The sequence below is a fragment of the Rhea pennata genome, chromosome 3 (assembly GCF_028389875.1).
Source record: "Rhea pennata isolate bPtePen1 chromosome 3, bPtePen1.pri, whole genome shotgun sequence".
NCBI lineage: Eukaryota > Metazoa > Chordata > Aves > Rheiformes > Rheidae > Rhea > Rhea pennata.
The window spans coordinates 24,573,495-24,592,594 of NC_084665.1; the positions used below are offsets into that span (position 1 = coordinate 24,573,495).

The following is a 19,100-nucleotide window of genomic DNA, read 5'->3' on the forward strand; positions in this document are numbered from 1 at the left end:
CAGCAATAGTGGTCCTTTTTTATTTTCCTTATTGAAATTAAATGATATGCCTTAGGTGAGTCATTCATCACTGTTAAAGGAACTTGCCTTCAGTTGGAGTTTTTGAATTTTTATCCATGTATATAAAGCATTTCCTACTACTTTAAATTTTATTTTTCCTACATATAATTACTAAAGGTATTTTTGTATGTTTTTATATTTTTTTGAATGATGGCAATATTTTGCTAGAACACTACTTTTTTTTTCTAGGTGCAACAATTAAATGATGTGAAGGGTTTTCTCGTTGCAAGGGAAAATACATAACTGTAAATTTGCATTTTTCATATAATAATCTAGTTTGCTTTCTTGTAATGTACGTTTTATAAACTAAAATACAAATGCTATCCCTTGGGGCAGGGATAAAGCAATGACTTTGAAAACAAAGCGAATAAAGCTACAGGATGAAGTATTAAGAAAAACAGTTTAGATTTTAATGCACTGCGGGAGTTAACTAAATCATACATTTAGATAAAAATATTATTTCATTCTGGATTATGGAAAGCATTTTCTGCTTTCAGTAGGGGCTAACAATAAACACCAACATACGTATAATCAATGTTAAAATTGAACTGCAGTGTTAAATAACTCACTCATAATTAGTCTAACTTGTGCTGTCCTAGAATATATTTAACGTTTTTTGTATAGTATATAAATCTGTTATCAAAAAAGATATACAGCCCAGCACAATTTCTTGTGTACTGCATTTCTACTAAATAGGGAAAAGAGTGTAACAATTGATCTTGCAACAGGTAGTACTCAGAGAGTTGCATAGACAAATTCTCTTTTCTTAGGTATGTTTTAAAATCTCTTGCAGAAGTATCTTAAATTGTATTGAGAAGGCAACCAAAACACATTGTTTCTGAAACAAATTAGAAAAGTAAACAGGTTTTGGGGATGCCACTGTTGTTCAATTGATTTGTGCAGTCTTTTGATTCCTGTTAATTATGGTAGTGAAGGAAAAGATTAGTTTTTTTTTTTCTAAGTGTAGTGTACTTATACTTTTTTTCCCTGTCAAAATGAATGATGTTTCAGCTTTTTCTTTTAATAATACTTTTTCTCTTTTCAGGTCGTAGGTGTGATGGTTGCAATTTTGGATTTAAAACACTCAGAAATTCTAATGAAGAGGGATGTGAGCCTTGTTGGTGCAACATCCATGGCTCAGTGAACCAGTTCTGCAACCCTCTTACTGGGCAGTGCAGCTGTAAGGAACAAGTAAAAGGACTTCATTGTGATACCTGCGTGGAGAACTTTTATGGCCTGGATATAGGTGGCTGTAAAGCTTGTGAGTGTAACATTGCAGGATCACTTTCTGGAACTGTGTGCAATGCTAAGACAGGACAATGTGCATGTAAACCAAATGTTGGAGGAAGACAATGCAATGAATGCATAGATGGCTTCCACAAAGCACAACAGAATTCTTCCTTTGTTTGTCAGCCGTGTAATTGTGATAAGGCAGGTACAGTAAACGGCTCTCTGCTGTGTGACAAATCAACAGGACAGTGTCCTTGCAAAGCTGGTGTAACTGGCCTTCAGTGCAGTCAGTGCATGCTTCATATGTACAACCTCACCGTTAGCAACTTCCGTGGCTGCCAGCGTTGTGACTGTGACAATCTGGGTACATTAGCAGGAACAGTTTGTGACCACATTACTGGACAGTGTGTGTGTTTGCCTCGTCATCAGGGAAGAAGGTGCAATGAGTGTAAACCTGGTAAGGATATTGGAAAAAAAAATTATTTGATGTAGTAACTTCTGTTTTGTTACGAATTGTCATAATCCCTACAGTTTTTAACGTGCAGCTACAGAGCTTGATGCCTGATATATCTCTTACTTAAGTTATTACTGCTCTCATTTTTTCATATTTTTTTCTAACTCTGTGAGTAAGAACGAAGAATTAATGTCCTACTCACCATCACGTATTTATTCGCTTGCCATGCAGGGGTTGTGTAACTTGTGTTACTACAGCAGTTTCAGCAGGTCCAAAATAGGATTAGGCCTAGTGCTTCTAGGTATTGAAAAAATACACAACTTTTCATGGCCCATTCACTAAATTGCAGTCTTAAGAGGTACATTAGCATATAGCTATATGAATAGCAGCTATCTCCATAATAAAGCTGAGGTAGAGCCCTCTCGAAGAATTCTTCATGCATAAGGCTCAGCGTGGAGGGAAGTACAGAGATGTTTTTTGAACTCTGATGAGACTGGCAAGCATGCTACTTGAAAAACCTACACCTGCTTACCGTGTTGGGGATGTGCTGACTTTCACAAGTGTTACTTATGATTTGGCCCTATAAATAGCTGACATTGCAATTGCGGCATCACAGCTCAAGGTTCCGTACTGTATTACTGTAAATGGAGTTTTAAATATTAATTTTAAGTAGGTAGCTCTGCAGTTATATTTTAATGTTTTTGTTTTAAGCAGTAGTTGGATAAAGTGAAGCTACAGGCATTATTAACCTATCCTTAGTAATATTAAACGTATAGATTTAGTTCAAGTTAAATGCATATGCAATTTATTAAAGTAGCAGGTCACATTAGAAGGTACATTATAGCCCCATTGGTTTTAATATGCCATTCAATAATTTGAACAGAGGTTAAAAAAGCTGCTTAACCTCCATTAAGAAATTTTAAAAATATTTTAATTTAAATTATTTTAGGTACATATACTAATAAATAAGGCAGTGTTCTGTTTTTCTTAGTTCCTCCTCCAGTGCTATTTGACCTGCTAACCCACTACAGCAGCCACTTAATCAGAGATCGGCAGAGAAGTGATGTCAAGGCTTCCTGAGTCAGTGACCGCCCTTGTCCTTGAAAAATAAAGGCCAGGGTTTATGTAGAACTAAATGGTTTAGAAAGGTTTAATTGATAGTATGAACAGACTGGTATGTGGAAAAGTCTGCACAGCGCTCAAAGGAATACTTACATAGTAGTTTTTGTTTTAAAAATAGCCTTGTTCTAAGAATTATTTTTAAAGTTGCAAAGAAATGAATGTAAGTGTGTATGTGATGAACACTGAGCTCTCTTCTGTAGATTAAAGTTTAAGTCCTTAACGTTGAGGGAGTGTTATATTGCTCTTAGTGTAGCACAGCGTATTGTGGTATTTTCACTAACGTTTTAGTGTTAATCCCCGTGTGAGCTGACTTAGATGTTAAATATACTGTATTCAGCTGTATGTTTTATAAATACTCTTGGTTAATATATTTCAAAGGAAAGGGTAAAATAGAGGTGGTTATTACAGGAAGGATGAGGCTTAGAGGTAAATTATTTAAGCCAAAAGTTAAAAAAAAAAAAAAAAAAAATCAAAAAAACAAAACTGCAAAGCCAAAATCTCCAGAAACTCAGAGTGTACTGTTAGGTAGTTCATGGCTGCTGTCATGGCTGCTGATGGCAGTGTATATTTAAAGAGAAGTGGAACAAAGATAGAATGAAGCAACAAATTCAGTAAAATTAAGTAATAAAGAGCTGCATGATGAAATGGAAGAGGTAAAATATGTTGGTCAACTTAATGTGTCAAAATAAACACTACTTCTTAAAACAGTTGAACTCCAATGTTTTTGAAGAATTTGTAATAGTCTTCTATTATTTAATTATGAGTAATATAGTAATATCCACTTGTAAATACATCCAAAATATTTTTTTAAAGATGAGATGAGAAAAACGTCTAGTAGTAACAGTGGAATTAAGTTATAGAAGCATGGAGGAGTTTTATTGGTTTCAAGTAAGTTAAATATGTCCTTTGACTCCGCCTTGGGACAAAGATAAGAAAATGCACTTGAAGTATATCTGTAGTCAACACAGCCTAATTAAAAGCACACAGTTAATTAGGTAAAACTGGTAACCATAAAACTATATCAAAAACTTCCTAGGTTGTTGGGACACTTCAACTGTTAATTGCATTTTTTGAGAGGAATACAGGTTATACATCTTTCTTTCTCTGGATAATTAATAATTATGTGTCTCTTATAGTTGATGGTATTTAAAATAACTTCAAAATACAGGATTCCTCCATTTTACATCATCTTATGTGCCTTAATAATGTTTGAGAGATTTCCAGCAGTTACAAAAATCTTAATCCTGGAAGAGCTGCCGGTGGAGAAAAATACAAAACCAAACCAAATGTAACTTTGGGAAATTATTTTACTGTGAGAATTTTTAAAGAATTGCATCCAGAGCATTCAGCATGTGTATCATCTGTTAGGCTGTACTGGTGATCAATTGTTTTCCAATTTATTTTCATACAAGTAAAATTTTTAGTAGATTTCTGTACACTTTATTATTATTTTTTGAACTGGCAGTATATGAAAAGAGAGGAACACTTGACTCTTTCCTGAAGCCAAACAAAGCAGCAGTTTTACCATTATGTAAGCTAGCTCTTGACATGTGCTAGATTGCAGTATTTGAAAACTAATTTTTCTAGCCCCGAAATAAGTCTGAAGAGTTTGTCCATGTCTTATTCCATGACTATGGTGCCACACTGGCTGGAACATGTTCCATAAAAATGCTTTTCAGTGCAGATCTTGGATCCTGTGGGGAGTGCAAGCACAGCTGTGAGAAGGCTTTTTGTATCTTCTTCATTCATAGACCAGGGCTTTTTGTAGCACAACATGAAAGAAAAGCTGTAAGCCTGAGTGTAGAATGGTGCAGCCAGGCACCAGTACTGAGCTTTATATAAATATTACATCCTGTCTTTACCAGAAGAATTTGAGGTATGTAATGACAAACCTATCAGTGTTGTTAACACTATTATATTAATTATACTTGAAGCATAGGCTGTGGTTAAGAAAGACCACAGTGTAAGCTCAGTATGGGATTTTTCAGGTGCTCCTTTTTCATGAGGTGTATTTATATATATGTATATATATGTATGTATATGTATATATATAAATACACATACATACACACACAGAAGTAGAGATGATAAGAATATCATTAAAATAAGGAAGATGAATACTTTACTATGGTTCTTATTCTTCCTTTTGAAGGAATATTTGACAAATATGATCAATTGCAGTTGAACTGGAGAAAATCTGAAGAATAAGCATAATACCAGTTATATATTTAGATCTTGTGGAGATTTGCAATAGCTCTCTGCAAATTTGAAATTGCCTCTATTATGCAACAGTGGATCCTTCATAAAGCAACTTTTATGGACCATTCTAACATTGCTGTAAATTAAGCCTGCATCAACAGTTGTTTCTTATTCTTTCCTGCCAAAGTCTAGGTGGTGGCAGTAAATAATAATAATAGTTATGAGCAACAGTATGGATTTTTAATCTCTTCTTTTCTTGTCTACATTAATAATGTTAGTTAATTTCTTTATAAACTAGTTGCGGGAAACTTTCTCTCCCCCTTTTCTGTTCCTCGTTTTTACTTTTTTTTTCATCTTCTATTTAAAACTTTTTAAAGATATTTTAAAAATATATTTTAGCATAGTGAAACAACTTTTCAGAGCATTTGTAAAAGATTATTTTATCAAAACACATCGTGCCAAAAGCATACTGCTCTACGGTGGTTTGGCTGTTACGACATTAGGAGACCTGGAGGCTGATTAACATTAAGATATAGATGTTAATTATGCATTTTGCTGCTGTGGCAGAAACAACAGGTGCTATAGTGATCAATTCAGCTCAGCTGAAATTGATTTCTGTACTAGAGATGTGCTTATTTATCCACTATGATCTTTTCTAACACATTAGTTCTATGCTAAATTTCTGAGTGAGAAGAGTCCAAGTTAGCATGAGTGTTTATCATTCACTGCACACTATATACTGGTGCTGGAAAAGTGCTTTGACCTTCTGCAGGAGTCTAGGCTTAAACCCGTTTCCTATCTTCCCATTACGTTCTTCGAGTGGAGCTGTTCATTGTGCTCGAGAGTGACATTGCCGGGAAATGGTCTCCTCTGTTTATGCACAGGATGGGTACTGTACTGTGCAGTCAACTGCAGTATGAGATAATACATGCTGCCTCACTGATAACTTGAAGCTATTCAGTCTCCGTGGTGGCTCCGTTCTGGGCCTCTCTGGAATAAAGTGCCAACAGCATGGTTGTTTTATGATGCGAATGTATGTTAACTGGAGACTGATATCGCTTCACTGTCCACTTGAGATTTATCTCACTGAGGACCAGAGGCTAAACTTGAGCAAAGATTTCAGCAGTAAAATTCTAATGTTTTCAATTTGTTTAGTTCTTCTGCTATTTGGATATGAGCTCACAGTGAAACGCTACTGCTAAGACAGACAATACTGCCCTAGGGGTGTATATATAAGGCTATCTCTTGTATGACAAAATAAATAATAAGGCCTTGGGCAAGATGGTGTGTTACAAAGCAATTTGGGGCTCTTTATTATAAAGCAGGACATGAGAAAGTTATTGGGCATCTAAAAAAATTGAGTAACTGAGAATATGACTAAGAAAAAAGCAGATGGAAATCGAGAGAGGGGAAATGTGTCCAAGAAGTCTGTCAAAATACTGCATATGAATTTGAGCAAAGACAGATGTTTTGCTTAAATTGTGCAGTAAAGAATAATGACACCAGCTGACAAGGCAGAAACTCTTTAACTAATGGCCCTGTTTTGGGCCTGATGCTCTGAGAGAGGTATTTGTTATTGACTAATATCAGTTAATACTGTATCACCATTATCATTTGAATAACTCATATATACCACTGTATTTTTACTAACTGTACCACTCAGAAAAAAGACTAGAGCAATTTGTGTGAAAAACTCACTGAATGGTTCTTGGATGGTCCACTAAAAAATAGCAAATAATTTTGTAAAACATTATGCAATTATATTGCTTAATGGTATTCCTTTAATTCCTTTGAATTGTCTTGTGGCATGGTGCATAGAAAAGAAATTTGTAAGAATGGAAGGAGTCGATAGATTGGTAGCAAATAGATTATACCAGTGGCACAGTGTCACTAAAAAAAGATCATGCCTAAAATCTATTTGTTTGGAATTTCAGGCAAGGCAGTGAATAACGGATAATTTCTTCAATGCTCAGATTAGAGATGGATAGGCTGTGTCTACCTGTGTTTATCAATAACTCAGTTAAAGACTTGCATAGATAAAGATTGTTTAAGAGGGAAAAAAGATGAAAGATAATATAGCAGAAATACACCAAATATGCTGCAGGGAAGGTAAACTGAATGCTGCGGTTTATAATTTGTAATAATACAAAAACATAAAACAAAAGGATGAGATTCAGAATGATAGCTTTCTGGTAGCAGGCTAATTACTTTTTTCAACAGTTTGTTAGCTTCTGCAAATGTACTGCTGAAAGATACGAATTATAGGCTCAGTAGAGTAAAATACAAATATTTATGTAAACCTGGGGATACTCATCAAATACGGGTTTTTTTTTTTTTAAGAAACAGCCTCATGTTTCATGACTTAAGTTAGCTCTTTGGTAAGAAAGATTAAGAACGGACTTTTCTAAGAAAATATCTATGTTTCTTGGCAACTTTTTAATACTGGCTGTTGTCAGAGATGAGATCCCAGACTAGACGGGACAAATACTTGTGTTTTGTGTAGTATTTTTTATGTTCCTATGGCTTGTGGGTGGTTTCATGAATGGCTGTCATATCCTTGGGATCTTACTTTCCTCACACACACACATTAATGTAGTTCGCCTGTTTTGCATTTCCTCATCTAAAATAAAGTCTGAAGAGAGAGAGCAAAGAATCAGAATTGGCGACTAGCGGATGAATAATAGCTTTACAAAATGCCAAAGAAAAGTTTCAGAAGCCCTACCCTGCAAGAGGACTGTATTGCTTTATTTGAGTTAGTGTGTTCTGTGTATTACCCTACCTCTGGCTCTATTGTTCCATCCCAGATTATACACAAGTTAGTAACGATCATTGCTGAGCTCACTTTTTAAATTTTTTTTCCTATATATTCTTAAAATCACTTTCTTTTTTCTAGGTTTTTATTTTTCTCCATCCAGTGTCACTGGCTGTCTGCCATGTCTGTGCCACATAGTTGGTTCAGTGAATCAGGTTTGTGATAAATTTACTGGCCAATGTATTTGCCGAGATGCCTCTGTAACAGGACGAACGTGTGAGCATTGTAGAGAACTTTATTTTGGATTTGACTCTGTCACAGGGAGGTGAGTGTTTCTTTTTTATAACCTCTTCATTACATTTTTCTTGTGTTAGCTAACTCTAAGGTTTCAGGGACAATAAAAAGAAAAGATGTAATCTGTTTATGTTAATCCTTCCCTTGAATTCATGTGTGCATTCTCAGATTTACGTATAATATGTTATACAACCCCTCGTGCTCATGTGTACTGGAATAAGTAGAAGTTTTGCCACTGATTTAAGTAGAAGCAGCATGAAAGCTATATACACGGTATGTCTAATGTTATAGGTGTTTTATATTGCTTCACTACAGTTCCTCTTTGTCCTCAGTAAGATATATTGGTTTCTAAGGTACTAATTATTAACGATTAAAGGGTACATTTTGAATGATATTTGGTAAATGTGGTGTACTATTCTTATAAACAGTTAATGCTTTTGAAAATTTCAGAGCAAAAGACATTTTAATGGAAAATAAAGCAAAAAATTACAAATATTCCTGTCTTTACAAACTTATTTTAGCAATAGTAGTAGAAATACTCACAGCACCTTTCCTCTTAAAAATCTTTTCCTGAAGGAGTATGTTCTTTTCCTGTGCTTAACTATGTGCAACAATGTGAATTGTTTATCTAATGTAGCCTAGGTCTTTGTATACACTAAAGTTATATGGATATGGATTATATTATATGGATATGTTCCCTGGAATCTGAGTGGTAAAATATATCTATAGGTGGTGTGCTGTTATTCTGCCTGTTGCTCTATTTTTCTGTTCCCGCATCTTCTCTTGCTAATCCTCACACTCCTACCAAATCCTCCCACTAAATGTTGTTCAGTAAGTTTGCACAGCTCTAATACTATCATATTTTGATACAGAATGATGGTAGCAAGGTATTTTTATCTTTGGTATTTTTGCCTTTTTAAAAAGCAGGCTTAAACAAACTGCACAATGTTCTGTGCTCCTTTCCCTCGGGAAGTATGGGGTAGAGATGCTTTTAGGCAGTGGTTTTCCATGTCTTCTTGCATTTACTTCATGTTATTCTGCAGATTTTTCACTTTATGTTACAGTCATTCGTTAGGAAATTTTTTTTAAATTATTTTTTAGTGTTGTGGGTCAGAGAGGCATCTGTAAATAGCCATTAAGTAATCTGTAGGAATAAAGACTTTCTATTTTCACTTCCTCTCACTTCTAATGACAAGGGATAAAACTGTGTAATATTAAAGTTCCCTTTTAAATGCACCTTCCTTTTTTTTTTTAGTAATTTAAAAAAATTATTTGAATTGAATTTTCTTTTCCATTTAAGCAGGCAAGCAGGCAATGGGAAAATTTTAGTAGCTATTAAGCAACAGCTCTCCTGCACTAAACAGTGGGCTCCAACTACTTGCATCTTCATCTGTCCTCTGAGATTCAAAATATAGCATAGCTAGAATTATCTATCCAAAGCATTAGCTCATCTTGCTGTAAAGATAAGAAGTCTTTACAGTTTTGGAATTTGAATCAAAGTTGGCTTTAATGCCTTGACATTCCCTAATCATCATGACAATACTGAAGACTACTCTGATAGTACATTAAGCAACATGACTAACTAGTGTTGCATGTGCTTGACTTCATTCTGATTAACAACTACTTGGGCAATGTACCTCTGTTCCTTGGGCAGAAACATTTATTCACTAAAAATCATAATCTAGGGCTTTATTTGTTATCATTTCTTCTGAATGTTAAAATCCTCTTTAAAAAAAGAAAAAGTATTTTTTTACTTTGTGAAGAAAACAGCCCTTGCATCTTTTAAGTAATCTGGGTTTACAGAATAAAACACGGCGGGGGCCTTCTGTAGTGGCAAAGACATACTTGCCTTAACTTTTGGTTCTTTTCTGCTGTTGTATACAGAGACTTCGTGTTTCTGTCATGACATACAAAGACTGTGAGCCTTTGAAATCCTACTGGTCTCAGAGGAACGTGTGTGTGTGTGTGTGCGTGCATTAATTTTGTGAGGTTTGTAAGATAAACCAGGAACTCTGTATTTTTTTAATGCGTTCCAGTTTATAAAGCAGGAAAATTTCCTCAACTGTTAAGGAATTGAGATTCTGGATATTGCCAGTAGTCTGAGCAGATCTTCAGTGGCTGTGGGCATTGGTACATATATGAGATGCCTTACCTCTGTATTGTTTACTGTAATGAACTGGTCAATGAACATCGCAAATTGTTTATCTATATATATATATCTTGACAGATTACTGTTTATGAAATCCATTTAGCAAGTGAGGTTTTCCCATAAGGATGAAAAATGAAGATTTTAAACAGATTGCTGGAGAGGCTCTAACTGCACCTAGAGAGTCAATGTAATAAAGGTTTCTCTATATTAATATTACAAAAACCATTTATCCTCACAAAATCAATATTGCAATTCATCTTGGTCTGGCGTTTCTCTTTCCATGTTTTAGAAGTCCGTCTTCTTTGATTATATATAATTCTGTTTTAATAAAACTCAAATATATTTGACTTAGAGTATCTTGATGAAGTAGCATTTAACAAGAACACTGAAAATACTTCATATACAATTAAATATTTCAAAAAAATTGTTTCTTTGAAATCCTCAATTGATTTTAGAGTGCCGAAAAGCATGATTTATGCATAAAAGTAAAGCCAATTCTAGTGTCCTGCAGTTAAAGGAAGTAGTGCATATGTCTTCACGATCCTGCAAATACATGCGAGTAACACTTTAGAATTGAATAGGATGACTTCTATGCTGTTATTTGCATGATCAGGACCTAAATCAGTATAGAAGGAGGTATAGTATCTACACTTTTCCTAGAAGAAAATGCAACTCTTCCAAGCAAAAACAATCCCCATACTGTCAAGCACTGAAAACTATTACTGTAGATGTGTGTGTATGTAAAACGAGTTTGATTATCTCATATGTGAATGATAATGAAAACTGGAAGGCTCAGGGGACCCTTATTCATAAGAGGTACAGTAATATACAGGGAATACTAAGAGAAGATTGTCTCTTACTATTTATGTATTGAGACACTTGTTTAAATAAAAAGCTCACAAACTATACATACTCAGTATCATCATGTAATGAAATTATGAAATAATAAAATATTGCATTGCTGAGCAAATAATTCTATCTTCTTTTTTGCCTCTAACTAAACCATTTTTTCAGTCATGACATTTAAATAGTCTAAGCAAAACCTCTGTTTGAAGGGGGATTTGGATGCACTGCCTGCAGATGAAAAGACTTAATACAGTTTGAAAAAATTGCCCTTTTCTCTTGACTATAAAAGAAAGCAAACTACAGTATAGTGGTTTCCAAGAGAGAATGTATTTTATTTGTTCCCAAAGGAATATTAGTCCATAAAACAAATTTGCAGCTTATTTTGCAGCTTTAGCTTTTATCAGCCTTTTTAAGGGTGTTGAATGATTACCCAGGAGATCACACAGCAAGAGTTGTCATGGAGTGGAGGAACTCTAATAAAGAGAGCTCTGTGATGGGCAGAAATATATGTGAAGAGTTTTCTTAAACTTGTTTAAAAATCTGTCACATTTAATGTCTATTTCACTGATTATTGACCTGAATTTTAGTGGCTTAATGTTCCAGTTTTCACCTTCCCTCCCCTCCTCTCTCTCTCGTTTTTAAAAGCCAATACCTACAACATAACTCAACTCACTTTTATTTCTACCTTCATATAGATAGAAGGAGATAGAACAAGGTGGTTATGGTGACTGGGAAGATGGGGAACTGTCTTGACTAAAGATACTGTCACCTATTTCCTTGGACTTGGTGAAACTGGCCATGGGAAATTCAGCCAAATATAAATCAATAACTCTAGAACAGTCTTTGACTTAGCAGAGCATAGGGGACATGGTATGATTGTCTCTCCATTGGACTTTTCTAATGGCCTTCTGCCACTTCGTTATCTTGAGGTACTTTAAGATTCCCTCTAGGCTGATGTTGCTGGTGCCTGAGAAAGGAACTTGTGGAGCCTCGGGCGAGGAGGATGAGTGCATACTGCACAGTCCCAAACTTCTCCCAGTCCTTGATTTTTTTCAAAACTCTTTAAATCTGCAGCAAATAAAAGATGGTGAAATTAGAATCTGAAGTATTATGTTTTATTTGCCATTGACTGTTTCTGTTATGACTAATAATGATGGACTGTATTAGAACAGGTAATATGCTACTGCCCAATAATGTTGTGCTTGCAATAAGAGAAAGATTACTCAACTTCTAAGATTTTGCAAGTCTTTGAATACTTGCAGAATCAAACATCAATATCTATATTATAAATGAATGTCAATGGGAAAATAGTATATCAACTGAAAAGCAAGTTGATCATGAGAGTTTTCACATGCAAAACCCAAAGCATAAATTAATACAGAAACAGTGTGCCACTAATGCCAGAGATCTGCACGATAGAAATGTGACATTTGTATGATACTGATGCTCTATTTTTTCTAAACTAAATTATGATTTTACTTTACACATTTAATTACATATTCTTTTGAATTATTTTCAGTTTTAATATCAGACAGTAAAGAAAATATGCTATCCATTATAGTATTATAGTAGTTAGTTTTCTGCCATCGTGTTTCTTTTCTCTATTTTAGTTTGAGCTTTTTTTCCCCTTTTCTGTCTCTCTCTCTTTTTTTTTTTTTTTTTTTCCTCTTTCATTTGTGCTATGTAATTTTTTGCAGCTTCTATTTGCTTTTGCGGACAAGAAATTCTTAACTGATTTTTTTTTTTTTCACAAAAAGCCTAGTTTCCTTCAAGTTAGAATGTTTTTTGCAGACAGCTTTGAAGCTGGTTACATGTGTATCATTCTGAACTCTACAGTTGTGCAATAATGGTTGTGTGAGTAAGTGCTGCAGGACTAAGTTCATAATGTGGTTATTATCAAACATTATGTATTTTGTATATAGATCAGTATATACAACAGAGAAACCTCTGTTCTAAGCAGTTTTATACAAATTAGAGTCTATTGGGATTTTAATGTTTGTTTCAGTAATAGGCACCTTATTTTGAAGTTACTTTTTTAATAAGGGTAATATTTTGATTCTCTACTGTGTCTCAGGCTACTGAACTGTTTATGATTTTTTAATTACATAAGACAAAAGAATCTACTAAAAACCCTACTGTGCTTAACTGAAGTGTTAATGTGTTTTGATCACTTCTTGATTTGGTTTTGTTTATAGATGTCAGCATTGTAATTGTCATCCTGCAGGAGCCATTAGTGGGACTTGTCATCTTGTTACTGGACAGTGTGTTTGTAAACAATTTGTAACTGGCTTGAAATGTGACAACTGTGTTCCCAATGCTAGTAATTTGGATGTCCACAACCTATTTGGCTGCAGTAAAAGTAAGTGGATGTTTAGTTTTAAAAGCATGTCTTTAAAATTAATGCTTTTTATTGATTTAGTGAGTATTAGATTAGTTTTACAATAAAAAAAAACAGTTTGGGGGCTTTTTTTTGTTCTTTTCCCCAGATTTATTGGAAAGTTATTCCATTAAAAAAAAAAAAAAACTTCCTTGAAGTTCTTCATTATAAGTATCTTAGGAGTATTTTCTGGAAAGATGTACAGAATGCTTTGTATCATTCACAAAACTTACATTTATGAATCTAATGCCGGGGAGAAATAATGGGCCAAAGTTCCCTTGCGCTTCCCACCACCTCCTTTGCAGTGACCAATGCAGAGTTCACTTTTTGCTTACAGGAACACAATAGCGTTTGCACAGCTTGGAGCTTAACCTTCTTTCCTGCAATCATGTTGTGAACATTCACCTTGTGATTAACTTGAATTTTTGGTCCTCAGTGCAGTGTAGCTTTGTCTCTTCATGGAGCTTTTTCAGTCAATTTGGGAAAATATGCAGTGTAGTGAAACAGATCTCCCTGAGCTGGCATGTGTGAGGAGGGGCTAATGTTATGCTGAATATCAGATCAGGAACTGAAATGAATCATGTCGCAGTGGAACATCTGCACTTCTGCCCTGGCAGTGAGTCTCGATATGAAGGGAAACGGCCTTTGCTTAGGTCATAATTAGTTAAAATTAAATGTTCATGTTTGCCCACCAGTCCATAGTCTCTATATTGGCACGAAATTTTAAAGGAGAGGAAAAACGTTGTATGTAGAGAGATGTTTTTTTCAGTTCCGTTTTCAGAAAAGGGCTTTGAGGACATTCATACTGTAAAATGCCAGGCTGTGTTGGTAGCACCTGAGCTGGTTCTGGACAAGTAGCGTTACATCTACGTGACTCATCGTAGTGCTGTACAAAGGTAACAGCCCAGTCTTAGAAGCAGTATGGTCCGTTAGTGAGGTGCTCTGCCGATCTCTCTGAGTGGGTCCGATTAGTAATGAACAGACCAGGTACTACTGTGAGGATTAGCTGAGTTAACTATGTACAGTGCAACATTCTACAGCGTTAGACCTTCCCAAGTAATCTCTGAAGTATATTTTTAGCTCCTCCTCCTGCATAATATTTATTTATTTATTCTGCGTAGGCATTTATATCATATTCATCATTGTGGTATATGCATGTTATAGATTTGCAAGCAGAAATGCACATACACAGAGTACATTTATGAGAACAGACAGCTCTCACTTTGATTCCAGTTTGTTTTTCTATTGTAAATTAGTTTAAATTTCAAATAATATACATTGCATAATGCATAGTATTATAAATATGATGGAATAGAGAGACTGATTTGTTTTCAGAGGTGATTTTGCTCAAAGTTTAGAAGTGTTTAGATACAGTTTTATTTTGCTTTTCCCCGTACTCTTCTGTAGAACACACAGTATCTATTCATTGTGCAGATAGTTGATTGGCTTGTTGTGTCTTTAAAAAAATGTAGGATGTTTCAACTGAATGTATAATAATAATAATACATGGCACTTTTATGATGCTCTTCATCTTCAAAGTGCTTTACAAACATAAACCAACCTACTTATTTATGTTGGGATATACATTTGATAAAGGTCAATGGCAATTCAACTATAAAATTGATTAATAATAACATGCCATAGATAAATAATATCATAGATTTTAGCTGGAAAATGTGGGAACAGCTCAGGCAGTATTCTAAATGACAAGCGGAGTCCTCTTCTGGACATAAAAGATATAGCAATTGCAATCTTTTAGTTTTTCATATCAAAATGTCTTAACTTGTTGCCTAGATATGGAGCTTTGCCTAACTTTGATGTTTGGTTTAATGCCTACTTTTGCTATTTGTGATTATTTTCATTGTAACACAGTATTGTGTTGACACACATTATTTGTTGTACCTCTTTGCAAACAGAAGCAAATATAAGTTGCTATTATTGTCCCAATAAATCTTTTCTTAAAAAAAAAGACTTTTTTTTTTTTTTTTTAGTATTTCTGCCCAGCAATAATTTAGATGCTGCATAAAAAACCTAGAAATACAATACTTTGCTTACACATCTAAACTGTAAAATAACATAAAAGTGGGAGCAACGTACAATAACATGAGACTGAGAATGGAGAATAAAGGAGTATTTCAGTAAGTTCGTTTGGTTGCTCAAGTAGCATGTCTTGTAGGCATATATTTTGTGGACGGAATCATTCAAAAGTGCCAAAGGGATTTAGGAGCACATGTTTCCTTTGATTCTCAGATTTTGCTCCTATAGACTCTCGGATGCCGTTTGTTTGTGCTCAGTCCAATGGACGCTAGAAATACCTTCTCATATTTCTTGGCTGAGAGATTGCAGTAGGAACAGGGCTTTTCTTTAGCTTACTCTGTTTAGTGATATTTAACTAGCATTTTAGGTATATGATAAAAACCCACAAGTAGTCAGACCCACTGATACTGACATAATTCTCTACTTTTGTCATGTGTGAGGCTGGAAGTCCTCATGTTGCTTTCCTGTCCAGAGATTCACTGTTTGCTTATCTCCTACTAGTCTGGCTGGACAGATTTGCATAATTATCTTTTGGTGAACTGCATATTGTAAGCAAATCTCCACATAATGAAGATGAGGATGGTTTATGAATAGAAGGAGAAAAAGTTAATGAAAAGACACGTTTCTACTGTTAATATTTTCCTGTACTGCTGATTGTAAGGGAGAACTTACTGCATGGTTCTGGATCCAATTTTGATAGCTTACTCTCTGTGTTGATTTCTGTACTGCCTTCCTATATCTGCACCCCCTTGTTTTTTTCCAAAACCTTATCAGGTTTCAGAGTATGATCAAACAGTATAAAAGGCCTTATATCTCTTGCTATGTTTAGTGGAAGTGTAGATTGCTCACTCCAGACTGCCTCAGTGGAAGTAGAAGGGATTAGAAAAGAGGGCAGGGAAATGGCAAGTGCACCTTTGAGTCAACCTATTTATTATCTGCCAAAAAGGACCATCTTGTTCCGTGTTAATGCACGGTATACTGAGGGTGACAGAGAAATGCTTTCCTTAGTAATAATAAGCTGCCTGGAGTTTTCATAGCAGAATATAGTATCATGCTCTGGCTTGAATAATAACATAAATATATTTGCGTGCACATATGTGCCTATGTGTGTGTATATATCAACGCATATAAATTTTTTTTCTAAATAATAGCCCCTGTCTCAGAAAACACCATGATCATACATTTGAATTACAAAAGGGATATAGGAGGAACTTTGACTTCTCTTTCTTACAGCATGAGACTTTTGGCTAGTGAAATTCAGAATTGTTTTTTTGAGCAGTACTTTCATGAATAAGAACAGAATCTCAAGCTGATTCATTGAAAAGTTATACACCGCACTCTCAATAGATTTAAATTCCAGTGAAAGTAATGGGAGTTGTCTAAATAACCTTCAGAATTTGGCCCTTTTTGTTTTTTTATGGATTTAATTAAATATTATAACACTGTCGTAATATTTTAGTTAATTTGTGGACTTTGTATTTCTATTCTATGAGAGGCAGATAAGCGGCACCTGGCATAAGCTAATGGAAATAATTCTCTGAAAACAGAAATGATGATTGAATTAAAGACTTCAACAATGTGACCAGATAAACATGTTCCATTTTTACAGATTCCTTAAAATATATAAAAATGAAAAGGAAGAAATGATTTTCTGGAAAACTGCAGTATGCTTGCTGTAATTTTGGGGGGATGAATGTTAAATTTGTGGATAAAAAGCTTTATTGGAGAGCATTTGGATGGATCAGTTTAGTTTAATAATGTCTGGCCTTGGTGACCATATGTTTACTTGAAAGTACTTCTTTGAAGAAAAAAAACACATTTCCCTTTTCAATTTTATTTAATTTTATTTTTGTGGTTATTGAATACTTTTATTTTTAAATGCTCTCTTTCCATATGTGTGTGTTTTAGCTCCATTTCAACAACCTCCTCCTACAGGAGAAGTTCTCAATTTTTCTACTATCAGCCTCCGGTGGAGCTCGCCTGACTCTCCAAACTCTAACAGACTTACCTACCAGTTATATAGGGATGAGACTGAAATTTATACAACCGAAGACTATTATCCTTATAGTAAGTAGTTATAAGAAGATGACATCAAAGATTTGTAGGTGATTGTGTATGTACATATGAATGTCATTTATTTATTATTTCTGCTCTCCCCGCTTTTTTGTTCACTGAGATTTTGAATACGTTACTCCATTTTCCTTTAGTGGACTGTTATGCTTATTACTTTTATTTGAAAGAAATGGACAGCTCAGACTAAACCCATGTAAACTGAATCACCCCAAATGGCCAATAATTTTTTACTTTTGAGTTTGAAGCGCTTTGAAGAATTGACTTTCTGAAAGCGCTTCCTGCAAATATTCATATGCTTTGAAACCAAAAAGGTGCAATGCTAACTGCAGAATTACAGGAAATGGAAGAGACCATACAGTGTTTAAAACCCCTTTTTTCATCTTCCCAATCTTAAACTGTTAACAGATTAGGAAAGCTTTTTGTGGTCTCTAACTTTTAGCACCTTTTGTAGGCTATCAGTGTAGCTCCTAATTTCCTTTCGCAGCACCACTCCTCTCATGTTGAGGCTTGCAAAGGCATCCTCAGAAGGCAGTCCTCAAGGGTTCAGGATTCTGTCCTGGCTGGAAAAGGCCATTTTGTGTTACTCTTGATCCTCTTCTAACTGAAAAGGATCTGAATTTGGATGCTGTTTTTCTGTATATACTGCACACAACTGTTTTGAAGAAAACAGGTGTGGTTAACTAAGCTTTGATTTCTATTCTAACAGTTTCTTTAGTTTGCTGCATTTTCAGAGCAATGTAGCATTAATATTTTGCAGAAAATAAGTCTGTCTTAGTATTGCTATGAACTCGGGAGGAAAAAAATTATTGACTTATTCAGTGGAAGGACAGATGCTTTGGTTTGCTTAGTATTTTCATGTTCTGGAGGAAGCTACTGTGTTTCAGTATTTCTAGCAATTGATTACAATGTGTGGCTGATGCTGTATATTTGGACACTCTTCAGTACATGTTGTGAAGGAAGGTATGGACCCATATATGCCTGGGATTAAGTGACTGTGAGAAGAGGAAGAAACATGACAACAAAGCTTGGAGATCTAACAGAAAATATTCCAATCCCTTAAATTGCTTTAAAAGCCTAAATATACTAAAAATATGAACTCATTTCAAAAGTAAAGCTAATATATTTTGTTTTCATAAATTTATGCTCTGTAATGTACTTGAAAGCATGCATTGTTGAGGATGTTATTTCATGGCTCTACTTATAGATTTATGTAAAGACTAAACAATTCTGAATTTATATTAGCTGGGTAATCAGACACTAGCATATTTATATTTAACAAACCATTATTTTGTAAAAATATAGATTTAGTTTAAAAAGACATTTCTGACATTTTCACATCATTAATTAGGGCAATTGCCAGGAAATCATCAACTGAATGGTATTTGAATACTGAGAACAGTTTGTTTCTGGTGGCAGAACTCTGTTTTATTTTGACACTATTCTATTACTTTGTTCTCAGTATAGTGCAGAATCTGTAACGCTCATGAAATGCCAGATGAGTGCAACT

At 34.7% G+C, this 19,100-nt stretch overlaps 1 protein-coding gene across 1 annotated transcript in view; it reads left to right on the forward strand.

Moving 5' to 3' along the window:
- Nucleotides 1-19,100, forward strand: part of USH2A (usherin) — a 397,775-nt gene that overhangs the window by 65,773 nt on the left and 312,902 nt on the right. The window contains exons 12-15 of the mRNA XM_062573566.1: nt 1,106-1,747; nt 7,959-8,142; nt 13,302-13,465; nt 17,429-17,587. Of these exons, the coding sequence (XP_062429550.1) occupies nt 1,106-1,747; nt 7,959-8,142; nt 13,302-13,465; nt 17,429-17,587 (1,149 nt within the window). The remainder of the gene's footprint in view (nt 1-1,105; nt 1,748-7,958; nt 8,143-13,301; nt 13,466-17,428; nt 17,588-19,100) is intronic.